At 34.8% G+C, this 12,821-nt stretch overlaps 3 protein-coding genes across 6 annotated transcripts; 2 read left to right on the forward strand and 1 right to left on the reverse strand.

The window, feature by feature from the left end:
• Positions 1-258: 258 nt before the first annotated feature.
• Positions 259-1,406, forward strand: Atpsyndelta (ATP synthase, delta subunit). 3 transcript variants are annotated; one of them, XM_076783236.1, is made up of 4 exons: positions 259-375; positions 608-736; positions 814-1,011; positions 1,111-1,406. In XM_076783236.1, the coding sequence occupies exons 2-4, from the start codon at positions 617-619 to the stop codon at positions 1,276-1,278; spliced, it is 486 nt and encodes a 161-aa protein (XP_076639351.1). In that variant the 5' UTR covers positions 259-375; positions 608-616; the 3' UTR covers positions 1,279-1,406. The 3 variants fall into 3 exon arrangements, with proteins under 3 accessions (XP_076639351.1, XP_076639353.1, XP_076639352.1); XM_076783238.1 differs by having other exon boundaries at positions 285-304; XM_076783237.1 differs by having other exon boundaries at positions 324-448.
• Positions 1,400-8,274, reverse strand: LOC143351557 (uncharacterized). 2 transcript variants are annotated; one of them, XM_076783206.1, is made up of 6 exons: positions 8,141-8,274; positions 6,823-7,063; positions 5,873-6,096; positions 5,044-5,326; positions 4,287-4,473; positions 1,400-4,209 (listed from the first exon to the last, which is right to left on the reverse strand). In XM_076783206.1, exons 1-6 carry the CDS (start codon positions 8,163-8,165, stop codon positions 2,728-2,730), a joined length of 2,442 nt encoding a protein of 813 aa, XP_076639321.1. In that variant the 5' UTR covers positions 8,166-8,274; the 3' UTR covers positions 1,400-2,727. The 2 variants fall into 2 exon arrangements, with proteins under 2 accessions (XP_076639321.1, XP_076639322.1); XM_076783207.1 differs by lacking the exons at positions 6,823-7,063; positions 8,141-8,274 and adding an exon at positions 5,560-5,574 and having other exon boundaries at positions 5,044-5,389; positions 5,873-5,950.
• Positions 8,275-8,382: 108 nt separating this feature from the next.
• Pdxk (pyridoxal kinase) lies at positions 8,383-12,802 on the forward strand. Its single transcript, XM_076783229.1, has 7 exons — positions 8,383-8,605; positions 9,679-9,778; positions 9,877-10,020; positions 10,100-10,220; positions 10,297-10,439; positions 12,412-12,591; positions 12,665-12,802. Exons 1-7 carry the CDS (start codon positions 8,513-8,515, stop codon positions 12,772-12,774), a joined length of 891 nt encoding a protein of 296 aa, XP_076639344.1. The 5' UTR covers positions 8,383-8,512; the 3' UTR covers positions 12,775-12,802.
• The last annotated feature ends 19 nt before the right edge of the window (positions 12,803-12,821 follow it).

The raw sequence follows: 12,821 nt of genomic DNA on the forward strand, positions 1-12,821 counted from the left end.
TTCACTGAGAAACTTACCGACTCGTTACACCGCGGTCTGCGATTTTCCAACAGTCGAGAGGGTGGGTTGAGCGAGTAGAAGAAAAGATCCAATCGAGGCCTACGGGCCTGCCAATTTTCCAGGCCTAAAAGAGAAAATAGACACATCATTTAATGCATTTTCATCTAACATGTCTACGTAGATCACTTACCATCGTAATGTTACCCTTAATTGAAAATGCATGCTTGCGCTTGCGCTGCAATACTTCGGCAGTCGCGCCATCAAACGAGTAAAACAGAAACATTTTTTGTCGTCTGCAAGACAAGTAGGTTCTTCTTACGTTTGACTTTGTTCATCTTCACTTATATCTGTGATATCTTCTATAACTAAAATACGGTACGAAACGCGGTTGATTAAACGGACAAGTTCGTTGAACTTACATTTAGAAAATATAGACAACCGACGCTCAGTAAATATATTTAATTCGTTTAACGTGCGCGATCGTTGAAAGATGGGTTATGCATGTATGTCGATCTTGTGATGTAATCGGTTCTGCCCATCGTTCGAACTTAAATTTTATTTGTCGTAACAGTTCCCATAAAATATTATAAACGATCTTTTATTTCAGTACATTAAAATGGCCACTCTTGCTCGTAATTTGCGCCCTTACTTGAGGTACATTCGGAATCGCAGAACTTACGCCGACGCGGCGCCTGCCAGCGATCAAATAAAATTTACCTTCGCTGGAGCTAATCAGGTATAAGTAAATATATGTGTAACTGTATTAAATATGCAATCTTTATAATTAAAATTTGTAAACTTTTTATGACATAGGTATTTTACGATCAAGCTGTTATCAAACAAGTGGATGTACCATCGTTCTCTGGTTCGTTTGGTATTTTACCGAAACACGTTCCCACATTAGCTGTACTGAAACCTGGTGTAGTCACAGTCTACGAAGAGGGCGGAGATACCAAGAAAATTTTCGTTTCCTCAGGAACAGTCACTATAAATGAAGATAATAGTATACAGGTATATTTGCAATGTACTATGCTGTGGAAAAAAGAACAAATACTTATCTAGTCTTTGTTAATGTGTTAATCAAGATATTCTTATTTCGAAAACTTACAGATTTTGGCAGAGGAAGCACATCCGGTAGAAAATCTTGACAGTTCAGCAGCCAGAGAGGTACTCAGCCAAGCTCAGCAACAGCTCTCATCCGCATCGTCTGACCAAGACAAAGCCGCAGCAGGCATTGCTGTCGAAGTTGCTGAGGCTTTAGTACAAGCTGCGCAATAAGCATTACATGGATATTGTATAAATGTAAAATCATTATTCTCTGTTACTCGATCTTAGGGCATGTATTCACCACATTTCTGTCACGATTCTGTATAAAAATACAGTAACAATAAAAAGATAATAAATTATATCCGTATATTGATTTCTATCACAGAAAAAAATAACAATACATAACTTCATAGTATAATTTATTAAATGTTAGTCAAATGTTACTTAATAATAACACAATAAACTTTCTCTTCTAAAAACTATTTAGGTACATTGATTTTGTTGCATTCAACAAGTATTTATTAACAGCCATAAAGAATTTCACACCAAAATTATAAAGTTTCGTTCTATTGTCCCGATTCACTTTCCATTAATTTTCTATACTTTTAACAGCAAGCATAACTTGATTTCGAACATCGTTTACACTCTTTTTGTATTACAATCTGAAGTGAAATACCTTTAAGCGTTTATTTGGCGCGTTATATCTTCTCTAAGTATTGTGCGTTAGAAAACAATTACTAAACAATAAATATTTTATTTCAACTACTATCTAAAGTATTTAGTACATTACACATAATCGATGGTTTTTTTTTTTCTTTAAATAAATACCATGTGAGTCAATGAATATCATTCTATCGTAAAATTTAATGACTTAAAATGTTTTTACAACCATCACTATGTATAAAAAGATGATATGTACATGATATTTGTACATATATTTCGTGTACCTTCGTATATCATAAATATTTCTCTAAAATATCGATATTTTATTGCCGTTCAATATGTTAAAATAATAGAGCCTTTTTTTCTACGAACTACGCAACAGCAATATTGTATATAGGTAAAAGTTTTTAAGTAAAAAATCTACAAATATATTGGCACGCAATAAAATGTATAACATATACACTTCGTTCAGCGAAAAGTAGTCTGTAAAATAAAACCATATGACTTGCGACAGGAGCTCGTTGGTCCGTTACGTTTTTGCCTCAAAATATATTGTAAAATCGTTATTTTATTTTATATCTTTAAAAATGTTCACTTATAGACTCTTCTCACTTTCGTTTCAGAACTCTAATCATTATACATAATTAGTTCAGAGCCCAGCATCCCGCCATTTTGTTCCAATCGCAAGCCACGTGGCGTTCGTGTTAATCTTTGTCCTTGCTGGACGAAGAATATGTATATATAGCATCTACATAATAAAGTCTCTTGAAATATAGTACAGGTATGTACATACAGTCCCATACTCTCAATTTGTCCTAGGTAACATTTTTTTTTAAAATTAACATCCACGTGGAAAAATCGCGTTTAAAGCTAAGCAAGCTAATCTATAGATCACGATAAATAACAAATCCTTACTAAAGATTTATGCAAAAATATGTTTCTTTCGGCATGACTAGTTGCATAATAAAACGTTTGTTTCATTGTTTTCTTTTCGTTGAATGACGATCGACTACGGGATCAATTCTTCCCTACGCATGTCACATTGTTGGAACTTTTGCAGCAATTACGACTGAATACTTCTCGAAATTGCTGTAACGTTTTCAAACAGATGACGACGCAACAAGAGCCACAACCGCCAAGCTCGTTGTCGCACAGACAGTCGCTCTGTAAAGAAGACACGAAATCGTTCACTACTTTCGGTAACGCGTTTTTCTTATTAAATTCCGTTACTGGACTGTTCAAGCAATTCTGACAATTCTGCAAGTAATAGCATTTGCAGTCAATACATTTGCATATGTCCGCGTCGGCCGTGATCTCTTGCAAAACGTTCCTGCTTTTTTTTATCCTTGTCTTACCCCCTTTTTGCCTATCGTTAACATTCTCTTGGCAATGTGCAGTTTCTGTACTCGTAGTGATGCTCTCCGCATCTACTAAATTAACGTTGTCCAAGTGTTGCAACGATTCTAATTGATTCTCTAATTGCAACGGGTAAGGTTCTGGTTCGACCAGATCGACTAGCGAATGAACAGCTGTTGGAAAAGCATTTAATTCCGACCAAGACTGTCTCCTCAAAGCAGAGGGCGTTGCCAGCGCGATTACATCTATCCAAGGAGAGGGTATCTCCTCTTCGGATGCTATAGCTAACTCAATAGCTTCCGATTGCGCAGTTGCAACACTGGAATTTAACGACTGTTCGACTTCGTTAAGTGATCCAGTTCGTAAGGTGTCATTAACAAATGATATGTTTTCTATTTCACCATCGAAAAGCTGAGTCTCGCTCGAGGAACTAATTATTTTTGACGCATGACTAGTAATTGAATTCTTGCTATACAAAGTTGCATTATCGTTATCGGCGGCTACGTTCACGTTTGATTCGTTATTATACGTTTCCTCGGTATATCGCTGCACGCCACTTGTGAAATCTGTCCCTTCCGATATGTGAGCAATTGTGTTCTGCAAGCCGTCCTGTATAATCTTTTGCTCCAAATTTATCGAGTTCGATTTCATTACATTTGCTTTGCTATCCTGCGTTTCCGTTAAAGGATCAGACGTGTATTCCTCGCTCTGATCTCGTAAATTCAAATCGTTCACTTCGTTGAATATTTCATATTTATCGTAACTTTTATCGTTATTAAAATTATCGATCGCGTGTTCGTTAAAATTATTTAGAATAATATTTTCCGACGCGAGGACCGTCACTTTTACAGTTTCACCCGAGTCCTCTGTACTTTTAGCATTAATGTTATAGTTAAGCTCTTTATCGAGACTGTCCCGACTTAAGATATCCAACACACCATTTGCGGGAGTTGGCTGATCATTCACAGTTTTCGTGGATATGTATGTTATACTTTTGTTATTTTTCCTACTACTAGATAATGGTATAATAGCATAAGATGGCACGTTTGCGTTCTTAGGAATTATTTCAACGACATCGACTTTCGACTTTAATAAATCACTATTTCTTTGGTTTCCGCTATCGTCTTGAGTCCCTTCCTGTTTCTGCGACCAAAAAAAACGTAACATAATACATGCATTCAACCGTACGGATAGATTTTTTTAACGACTACGACACGTACTGTCTCATCATTATTAATCGTTCTTTTGTGAGTTTTCAAGTGACTCTTCAAACTGTGAGGTGTGGTAAAGGATCGTTTACAATTTTCATAAGTACACACATAAGGTCGTTCTCCCGTGTGCGTCCTCTTATGCGTTTTTAAATGATGCGATGCCGTAAAAGCTTTGCCACAACCTTTTTCTCGACATCTGAAAAAATAACTTGTTATTCTGCGTACAAATCGTACGCAATGTATAGGGTGTTCAGTCACCCGTGGGAAAAATTTTAATGGGAGATTCTATACGACAAAATAAGACGAAAATCAAGAATACCAATTTCTTGATGGAGGCTTCGTTAAAAAGATATTAATGTTTAAAGTTCCGCCTGTAGAACGGCAACTGCGAACAGCTGCGCGCGCACCATAGCGTGATAGCGTGAACTTTAAACGTTAATAACTTTTTAACGAAGCCTCCATCGACAAATTGGTATTCTTGATTTTCGTCTTATTTTGGCCTCTAGAATCCCCCATTAAAATTTTTTCCACGGTTGGCAGAACAGCCTGTTTAATAAATAATACACGACATTGTGATATAGTATAAAAATATGGGAATGTGTTTAACACATTAATATCCAACCTGTATCGATTGCAAATCAAGAATTCGATAAGTTTTAAATTACTTTGATCTTCTTGGAATATATATTAAGAATACAATACACAAGCAAAATTAAGCAAAATTGTAGAAGCATTAATAATTAAAAATATGTAAAAAAAAACATACTTGTACGGTCTTTCTTGAGTATGAGTACGTATATGTTTCTTGAGATCGCTTAAAGTAGTGAAGAATTTAACGCATCCAGTCTCTTCGCAGTTAAATGTGTTGCCACTGTGAAGTCTTTGGTGAGCTCTCAGTCTGTAAAGGGTATTGAATGCTTTCTCGCAGCCTTTGTGATTGCACTCAAACGGTTTTACTTTTGTGTGTACCCTAATATGAATCTTTAGGCTGTACGACGTGAGAAAGGCCTTGCCACAATTTGGTTCTGCACATTTAAATCGATACTCGCCTGAAAGTTTTGAGAATTCCCTCCACATAAAATGTTTGCTGGTCTACCTATTGCTTGCGGTATCTGAAAGCCATGCAGGTCGAAGCGATCCCTTTATACCAGCAGTGACGACTTCATAATAAATAATATTATACGTAAGAAAACATTTCTAAAGCGCAAACACACTTCGTACATACCAATTCGTTTAGAACACGTAAGCTAATATTAATAACGGTAACATTTCTCGCACCTACCTTAGATCCTTCAATCTGAGAAAGCATGAAAAAGACATATACAAATTAGTGTAACGTGTTACGGTAGTTATGTAAGCGCAACAAGCAATGCATATATTATTTAAAATTGTATACGTGAGACAATGATTGTTAACGTAAATAAAAATTCTCGTCCCGACATTTTCGAGTTATTGCATACCTCTAATTATAATTATAATACGCTATTTAAAAGTACACGATATTCAAGATATTAGTAACATTTTTCGTAGTCATTCATTCTCGTAATAAAAAAATGTTTAACTTCTTCGAGTCAACGATTATATAAAAATGTTACCTTTGTGTGTTTTCATGTGAGTGCGCAAATTTCCAACCGTACTGTAAGTTCTATTACATCCCTCGTATTCGCAGGTGTAACGACCAATGTGTTTTTGACTTATGTCTGAAACTGTGCTCTCAATTTTGATAGTTGCATATGTTGATTCGCTTGGTAAAACATCATCTTGATCAGAATGAATTCCCATATAAATCTCATGTGGACTAATGGTGTGATGTATCGACCTATAAAAAAGTAGAAACATTAGTTAGTAACATACATCTGTAAACTTGTTTGTGAAAATAATGATCTGACGTTTTGATATATGTAACACAGACTAATTTTACCAACAAAATATATATTCAATATATATTCACTAAGCATGAGTAACACTTAGTTGAATGCATTGTTACTTGTGACTACTCCTAAGCTAAATTTATAGCATTGTAACATTGCAGTTATATACTTCAACAGTTACAAACGAATAATCTGTATCTAACAATTAATCTTGTGAATAAATACATGAAAATACATCGACATCGTACATTTAAAAATTGATTTTTTATATGCAAATGAATAAACGACTTTAACAATAAACTATACAATTTTATGGATACGGTGAAACCAGTATTAAAGCTAGTTTACAATTTACGAAAATTGGAAGAAAATACAACTACATGTATATTAAATAATTTCTATTCAATGATGTATACTTAATGGTAAATATCAAAGAAACATTCTTCTGGCATTAAACAAGTGAAAGTAATAGATAAAAGTAAGGGTCTAATTTCAAAATGCGTTATATCCTTATAAGGACGGGATACAAAATACCGCTTGCCGTGTAAATGAATAGGTTACAAATCACTTTTGTTCTTTCCTTAGTTTTGCTTTCGTTCTCAGCGAAACGATTGTCCAGAAAGACATTTGTTTCACAGGAACAAAAATAAAATGTAAAATTCAAGTAATCTTACCCCGTAGTGTTGTCATTAGGTGGCTTTTCGTCGATAGGAATATCGTCATCGGAATACTTTTCATAATCGAACACAGCACTCTGTTCGTAAGCTATCCCAAAATTGGTTAAGTCTAAGCTATCATCGAGGCAATCCTGGAGATCGTGTGTCACAAGAATGTTATCAAAATTTCCCTCAATATCGTCGGCATTCTCGATCTCTTGAAATCGTTCGCCTTCCCACGTCGCCATACTTTTTCTGGCTGCACAAACAAATCACGAGGTATGTAATACGAACGTAGACGCGCCACCAACTTTTCATCACAATTTTACGAGAGCTACTCGATCGGTACACCGTATCTTTCATTTCAATATCACCTATAGGGAGCGTAAAGTAACTCCCTAGTAACTACCGCAGATGGCGCAGTTGGCGCCGATGCCAATCGTCAAGATGGAGGCCGGGGTGTTCTAGAGGATTTGTCTCTAGGCACTCCCTGGTCTAATTACTAATTACCATTTATTATTAATTACCCCATTATCATTTCCGTATCACTCGCAACGTTACCAACAGGTAACACAAATGAATACAAGAGAAAGTGAGACAGATAATGAAATTACACAAACATTCCTGACCACACATTATACTTTTGGTAAAGAATTTTTTTCTCGAAAGTACGTAGGATTTCGGGGGTATGTCTATTGACCAAAAATGATTGCAATTGACTCCTGCAAACGAATATAATTTTTTCAAAGTGATTTGAAACTTTTCAATTTCGCCGAAAAATTTACCTAATTAGATTTTCGGTAAGGAATTTTTTTCTCGAAAATGCGTAGGATTTCGGGGGTATGTCTAATAACCAAAATTGATTGTAATTGACCCCTACAACCGAAAATAATTTTTTTAGAACGATTTGAAATTTTTTTTTTCACCGAAAAATTTAGACACCTACTCCCTGTCGATTTTCCTTAAAAATTCGTTTCTGATTTTTAGTAATTTTGTTTGATGCCGTGTAGAAAAGTTGTCTAATATTTTTTTGTAGGTACCCATGAGCTCTACCCGAGAAATAAATTTCATTCAAATATATTCACTATTGTAGGTGTTATGGTCGTTTGAAAATTGCCATACATCATAGTCGATTCACATATATTTACACACCCAACTACAGCTGTCTGCCTATCAATACAAATTCAATGAATAGTTTCTCAACTGACCGCCATCCATGAGAAGAGGGCGCTAAAATCACCTCCGAACGTTAAGGTCGGTAAGGCAGTCAGATTGGTCCACTTTCAGTTCATAAGGTAAAACGTCACTCGTATACCTCGTCTGTGATATAACTGACCTTCATAAAGAATATTCTCTTCCATAAGCAATCAAACGTAACAAACCGAACAGTAATTGTGTAGTATAAATAATCTTATAAACATATCTCAAATGCAGTCTTCCAATTTTCGTGGATAAAACTACATTCCCATCGAACGTTGACTTCACTGCAATGAAAATGATTTATAACCTTGCTTATCGTGGACAGTCCTGATAAGACGTTTAACGTCACGGTACTGCTATAATTCCGAGTAGGATACAAATTCCAAATCCCCTTTTGAAACTACCTATACAACGCGATGTATAATGATGCGTAAGTGGCGTGCATTGTACAGTTCGCGCCTGATTCGAGGAACATTAAGATAGTGTACCGTGCATCAGTTGATTCGACATGTGCTCCAAAAAGTCACCGCGAATTCTCTCGATACAGAGTCACGTGGTATTCGGTTACGTTGGGAATAAAAGTGCGACATTTCCATTGCAGGTAACCGACACGCCCACGTTGCAAAACAGAAATCATTCGTGTACACGTTCCACGTACATTCACATGACCGAGATTCACTTATCTTAAGCCAATTACGTGTGCTCGCGAGGCAAGTTCCACCAATCATCCTCATTCACGGTGAATTTACTTATGATTTCAGACATCAACTTTCACAATAGTAAAATGATAGAAAAAGTAAAGTAATCGTTGTAACCGACACGTAAATAAAATCATACACGCCATTCACTTTGCGAAAGAAAATATTAAAATAACCGTCTAACGTACGAAGGAATATATTCGTCTACGATTTAATATGAAATTGCAAATTCGTGGAGAGGTTGAGAATAAGAGATTGGGGTGGGGTGAAAACCACCCTACGAAACTTCAAGCTTCTGATACTGCCCTCGAAATTATTCGATATGTAAGAAAATCTTTTGAAACAATTTTGTATAGTTCTCGTATCAAGAAAACAAATAGAAAAATAAAATAAAAAAATTATTTATAAACAAGTTACTCGTTCCATGTTTTCAATTGTCAAAATATTTTAACGACTGATTGCAAATTTGAAATAAAAATAGTTCGCTCTATCGTCTTTTAAAAAGTTTTCTTACGCGAAAAAATTGATATTTTACTCGATTTTCCTGAACTTTCCATCAAAAGCCATAGATTTTGAAAACTTCCATTATGCCCAATAATTTGTAATTAATCGATACAAATGTAAATATTCAGTAGCGTAACCAGCAACTCTGGGGCCCAGATACTAAAATTTATGGCGGGATTCTTTCAAGGGTTAGCTAGTTAATTTTATTATATTAGAAAAAAGAAAATAAAGTGAAAAGGAATGCAGCCAAAAAGCTTAGCAATAATTATTACATCGAACAATACTTTTGGCAAGACAGTTTTACAGTTTGTATCTAAAAAAAAATAACCAGAAATTAGCTAATATCGTTTGGTTATATTGTGAAATTGGTGTGACGCATACCTTCAGTTTCGTCGATAACATTTCATAGATAAAATTCTAAATATTTCAAATGTATGAGAAAGATAAAAAATAGATAATTCTTTTTCTTTAGTTATTAGGATTTGAGGTAGATGCAATTAATTCTGTTCAACTATCCAATCATACTGGATACAAGGTCTTTAAAGGCCAAGTACTAAATGATAAAGATTTAGGTAAGATTAAGTCTCCCCGTGAATACGAAATTACAGAAAATACGCGTATTTTAAAGAATTTATTTCCAAGCGTTTTAACGTTAACGATCACTTTGTAGAGGACTTAGTGGATGGCTTAGCGCAAAATGACTTAGATAATTATACTCATTTGCTCACTGGATACGTTGGTTCTGCTTCTTTTTTGAAGAGAATAGCAGGAGTGGTTCGCGCCTTAAAACGCAAAAATCCCGATCTCATATATGGTAAATAAATAGAAATGTAACAAAAGTATTAACTGATATCGGCAATTTCGTATTAATCACGAATTTTTTTTAATACAAGTGTGTGACCCTGTTATGGGAGACAATGGTAAAATGTACGTTCCCGAGGCACTAAATGAAATTTATAAAACAGAAATAGTGCCATTAGCAGATATCTTAACGCCAAATCAATTTGAAGTGGAGTACGTTAAACCTTTTATTTTTCTTTTTCTAATATAAATTTAGAAGTAGTAGCGTTCATACTGGTAATTATTTCAGGCTACTAACGGGTATAAAAGTCGGTACGATACCTGAATTGCGGAGTGCTATAAAAGAATTACATAAAGCTGGTCCGCAAATAGTAGCTGTCTCGTCGACAGAAATTGATAATAAATTAACGGCGATCTTCAGTACGATAAAAGGTAATAAAATCATAAAAACCATAGGTGTGTACAGGTAGACTGCACGATCTTCAGGGCGTCTGGAAATGCATTGAAAGATGGGTGAATCCGCGAAAATCGAAAATCGCGTTTCCTTTCTTATACAGGGTGTTCAGTCAACCCTGGGAAAAATTTTAATGGGGGATTCTAGAGGCCAAAATAAGACGAAAATGAAGAATACCAATTTGTTGATGGAGGCTTTGTTAAAAAGTTATTGACATTTAAAGTTCTGCTCGTATTGAATTTTTTTCTCGAAAGTGGGTGGGATTTCAGGGGTAGGTCTGTTCACCAAAAATTATTGTAATGGACCCTCGTAATCGAAAATAATTTTTTTAGAACGATTTGAAATTTTTTTTTTCGCTGAAGAATTTAGGCACCTACCCCCTGTCGATTTTTCACATGAATTCGTTTTTGATTTTTAATTAATCTCTTTGACGCTGTAGGGGAATTTTGTCTAATACTATTTTGTAGGTATCCACGAGTTCCACTTCAGAAATAAATTTCATTGAAATATATTCACTATTATAGAAGTTATGGTCGTTTGAAAATTGGACAACTGTTATGGGGTTTACATTTTTTTTCTCGAAAGTGGGTAGGATTTCGGGGGTATGTCTAATGACCAAAAATTATTGTAATCGATCCTCGTAATCGAAAATAATTTTTCTAAAACGATTTGAAATTCTTTTTTTCCGTCGAAAAATTTCACACCTTCTCGAATTTTTTTCTCGAAAGTGGGTAGGATTTCGGAGGTATGTTTAATGACCAAAAATTATTGTAATGGACCCTCGTAATCGAAAATAATTTTTTCAAAACGATTTGAAATTTTTTTTTTTTGCCGAAGAATTTAGGCAACTACCCCCTGTCGATTTTTCATATGAATTCGTTTTTGATTTTTAATTAATCTCTTTGACGCTGTAGGGGAATTTTGTCTAATACTATTTTGTAGGTATCCACGAGTTCCAGTTCAGAAATAAATTTCATTGAAATATATTCACTATTATAGAAGTTATGGTCGTTTGAAAATTGGACAACTGTTATGGGGTTTACATTTTTTTTCTCGAAAGTGGGTAGGATTTCGGGGGTATGTCTAATGACCAAAAATTATTGTAATCGATTCTCGTAATCGAAAATAATTTTTTTAGAACGATTTGAAATTTTTTAATTTTGGCGGGAAATTTCACCACCTTCTCGAATTTTTTTCTACAAAGTGGGTAGGATTTCGGGGGTATGTCTAATGACCAAAATTGATTGTAATTGACCCCCACAACCGAAAATAATTTTTTCAAAACGATTTGAAATTTTTTTTTTTTGCCGAAGAATTTAGGCAACTACCCCCTGTCGATTTTTCATATGAATTCGTTTTTGATTTTTAATTAATCTCTTTGATGCTGTAGGGGAATTTTGTCTAATACTATTTTGTAGGTATCCACGAGTTCCAGTTCAGAAATAAATTTCATTGAAATATATTCACTATTATAGAAGTTATGGTCGTTTGAAAATTGGACAACTGTTATGGGGTTTACATTTTTTTTCTCGAAAGTGGGTAGGATTTCGGGGGTATGTCTAATGACCAAAAATTATTGTAATCGATCCTCGTAATTGAAAATAATTTTTTTAGAACGATTTGAAATTTTTTAATTTTGGCGGGAAATTTCACCACCTTCTCGAATTTTTTTCTACAAAGTGGGTAGGATTTCGGGGGTATGTCTAAAGACCAAAATTGATTGTAATTGACCCCCGTACCCGAAAATAATTTTTCTAGAACGATTTGAAATTGTTGAGTTTAATTGTTAATAACTATTTAACGATGCCTCCATCAAGAAATTGATATTCTTGATTTTCGTCTTATTTTGACCTCTAGAATCCCCCATTAAGATTTTTCCCTGTACATCGCGATTAGAGGAGTCTACTACATAAAAATGTTTCTCTACAAACACGAGGAACTTAATTTCAGACAATACAGTAATAAAAATCGACATACCAAAGATACCAACTAGCTTCACGGGTTCCGGGGACCTTTTCGCCGCCTTGTTTTTAGCCCACACATACTTGCAAGACAGTATGAAAGCCGCCATCGAAAAGACTGTTAATTCGCTCTATTGCGTTCTATTAGAAACTTACGAACATTCCAAAGGTATTTATTCAAATTATTTCATTATGCATAAATACCTGAAAATAATAATCTTTTTTTTTTTAATTTTCACAAGCGTGCCAAGATAAGGAATCCCAACCTGCAAAGAGGATTGAGTTACGTTTAATACAAAGCAAGAATTACCTTGAGAATCCAACGATGCATCTACATGCCGAACCTCTTTAATTCCGATTTTGTTACAACTGTGTATACTATTAAAATAAGCAGAAACT

The sequence above is a fragment of the Colletes latitarsis genome, chromosome 2, assembly GCF_051014445.1.
Source record: "Colletes latitarsis isolate SP2378_abdomen chromosome 2, iyColLati1, whole genome shotgun sequence".
Lineage (NCBI taxonomy): Eukaryota > Metazoa > Arthropoda > Insecta > Hymenoptera > Colletidae > Colletes > Colletes latitarsis.